At 64.4% G+C, this 1,221-nt stretch overlaps 1 protein-coding gene across 1 annotated transcript in view; it reads left to right on the top strand.

The window, feature by feature from the left end:
* Nucleotides 1-26: 26 nt before the first annotated feature.
* Nucleotides 27-1,221, top strand: part of LOC101774814 (U11/U12 small nuclear ribonucleoprotein 48 kDa protein) — a gene marked incomplete in the record, with an annotated part of 5,950 nt that continues 4,755 nt past the window's right edge. Inside the window, 2 exon segments of the mRNA XM_022828500.1 lie at nt 27-41; nt 85-1,221. Of these exon segments, the coding sequence (XP_022684235.1) occupies nt 27-41; nt 85-1,221 (1,152 nt within the window).

Raw genomic sequence — 1,221 nt, 5'->3', positions numbered from 1 at the left:
TATTTTTTTATCAAAGTTTGAATACAATGTCAAGGGGCCATGTATATTTAAGTAGAAAGTAAAAAAAAAAAAGGGTTCAATTAGCGATCCACACCGTCGATTTCCGATCAGACGCGCATCGAACGACCAAACAGCATAGTCTCTCCGCACCGACCGCACCTTTACCTATTTCGTCTCCGCCGCCGGAGGCCACCGACGGCCGTCGCACCTCCCCTTCGAAACCCTCCTCCGCCGGCGTGGGATCCGCTCCGCTCCGATGGAGGCGCCGCCTCTCCCTCCTGCCCCTCCGCCATCCCATCCGCCGCCACCTCCACCCCCCGACCTTACCTCCACCCTCGCCCGCCTCCGCTCCCTCCTCTCCGCCGCGTCCTCCGCCCTCGCCGCCCTCCCCTCCTCTCTCCTCCCCCACCCAACCGGCCCCCGAACCAGCATCCCCTCACCTCAGCCCACACACCGCCACCCTTCCACTCCCGCCGCCCGCCACCAGCCATCACCCTCCCGCTCCCGGCCGCCCCAGCCCCCTACTCCGACTGCCCCGCCGTCGTCCGCACCACCCCCACCCCGATCCCCGCGGTCTCCTCCCTCCCCGCAGTCATCGCTGCCGAGTGCGCGGATTTCTCCTCTTTAAGTACCGCCCAGAGCCCCTCCCCGCCGCCCCGCATCCTGCCGTCGGAGCTCAGCCTCCTGCGCCGGGAGCTGGACTCCTGGGGCGCGGGGGGGGACCACCTCCCGGGGTCGTACTCCTACGCCGTAACACGGGTGGCGGCCGCGTTCCGCTTGGGTGTGACGCCGCGGTGGGAGGCCGAGCTGCGGCGGTGGGTGCTTGGGAGCTCACCGAGGTACGGGGTCAAGGTCCACGTCGCGGAGGCCGACCATATCTGGGTGCTGCTGTGGCTCTGCTTGAAGGTGATGGCGGCGGAGGCTGGGTGCTCGCTGGAGGGGATGCACAATGGGGATGGCAGTGAGGGTGTAGGTTTTGATCCCAGGGCCATGAGATTTGAGTGCCCGAGGCTGGTTGAGGGCATCTCATTGTTAGGCGCACAGCTTGGGGTTCTGTATGGTGAAAGCAATGGGAGACTCTTTGCTCTTGCAGCAGTGAAGGAGGCAGTGCTGCAGATGGCGTATTGCTTGGTTGTTGGTGTAGGTGCAGCTGGTGGAGGAGAGGGCGAGGTTGGAGCTGGTGGAGGTGCTGGTGAAAAAGGAAGTAATGCTGGAGATGCT

This window comes from Setaria italica, chromosome VII, assembly GCF_000263155.2.
Source record: "Setaria italica strain Yugu1 chromosome VII, Setaria_italica_v2.0, whole genome shotgun sequence".
Classification (NCBI taxonomy): Eukaryota; Viridiplantae; Streptophyta; class Magnoliopsida; order Poales; family Poaceae; genus Setaria; species Setaria italica.
This window is presented reverse-complemented; position numbering and strand designations above follow the sequence as displayed.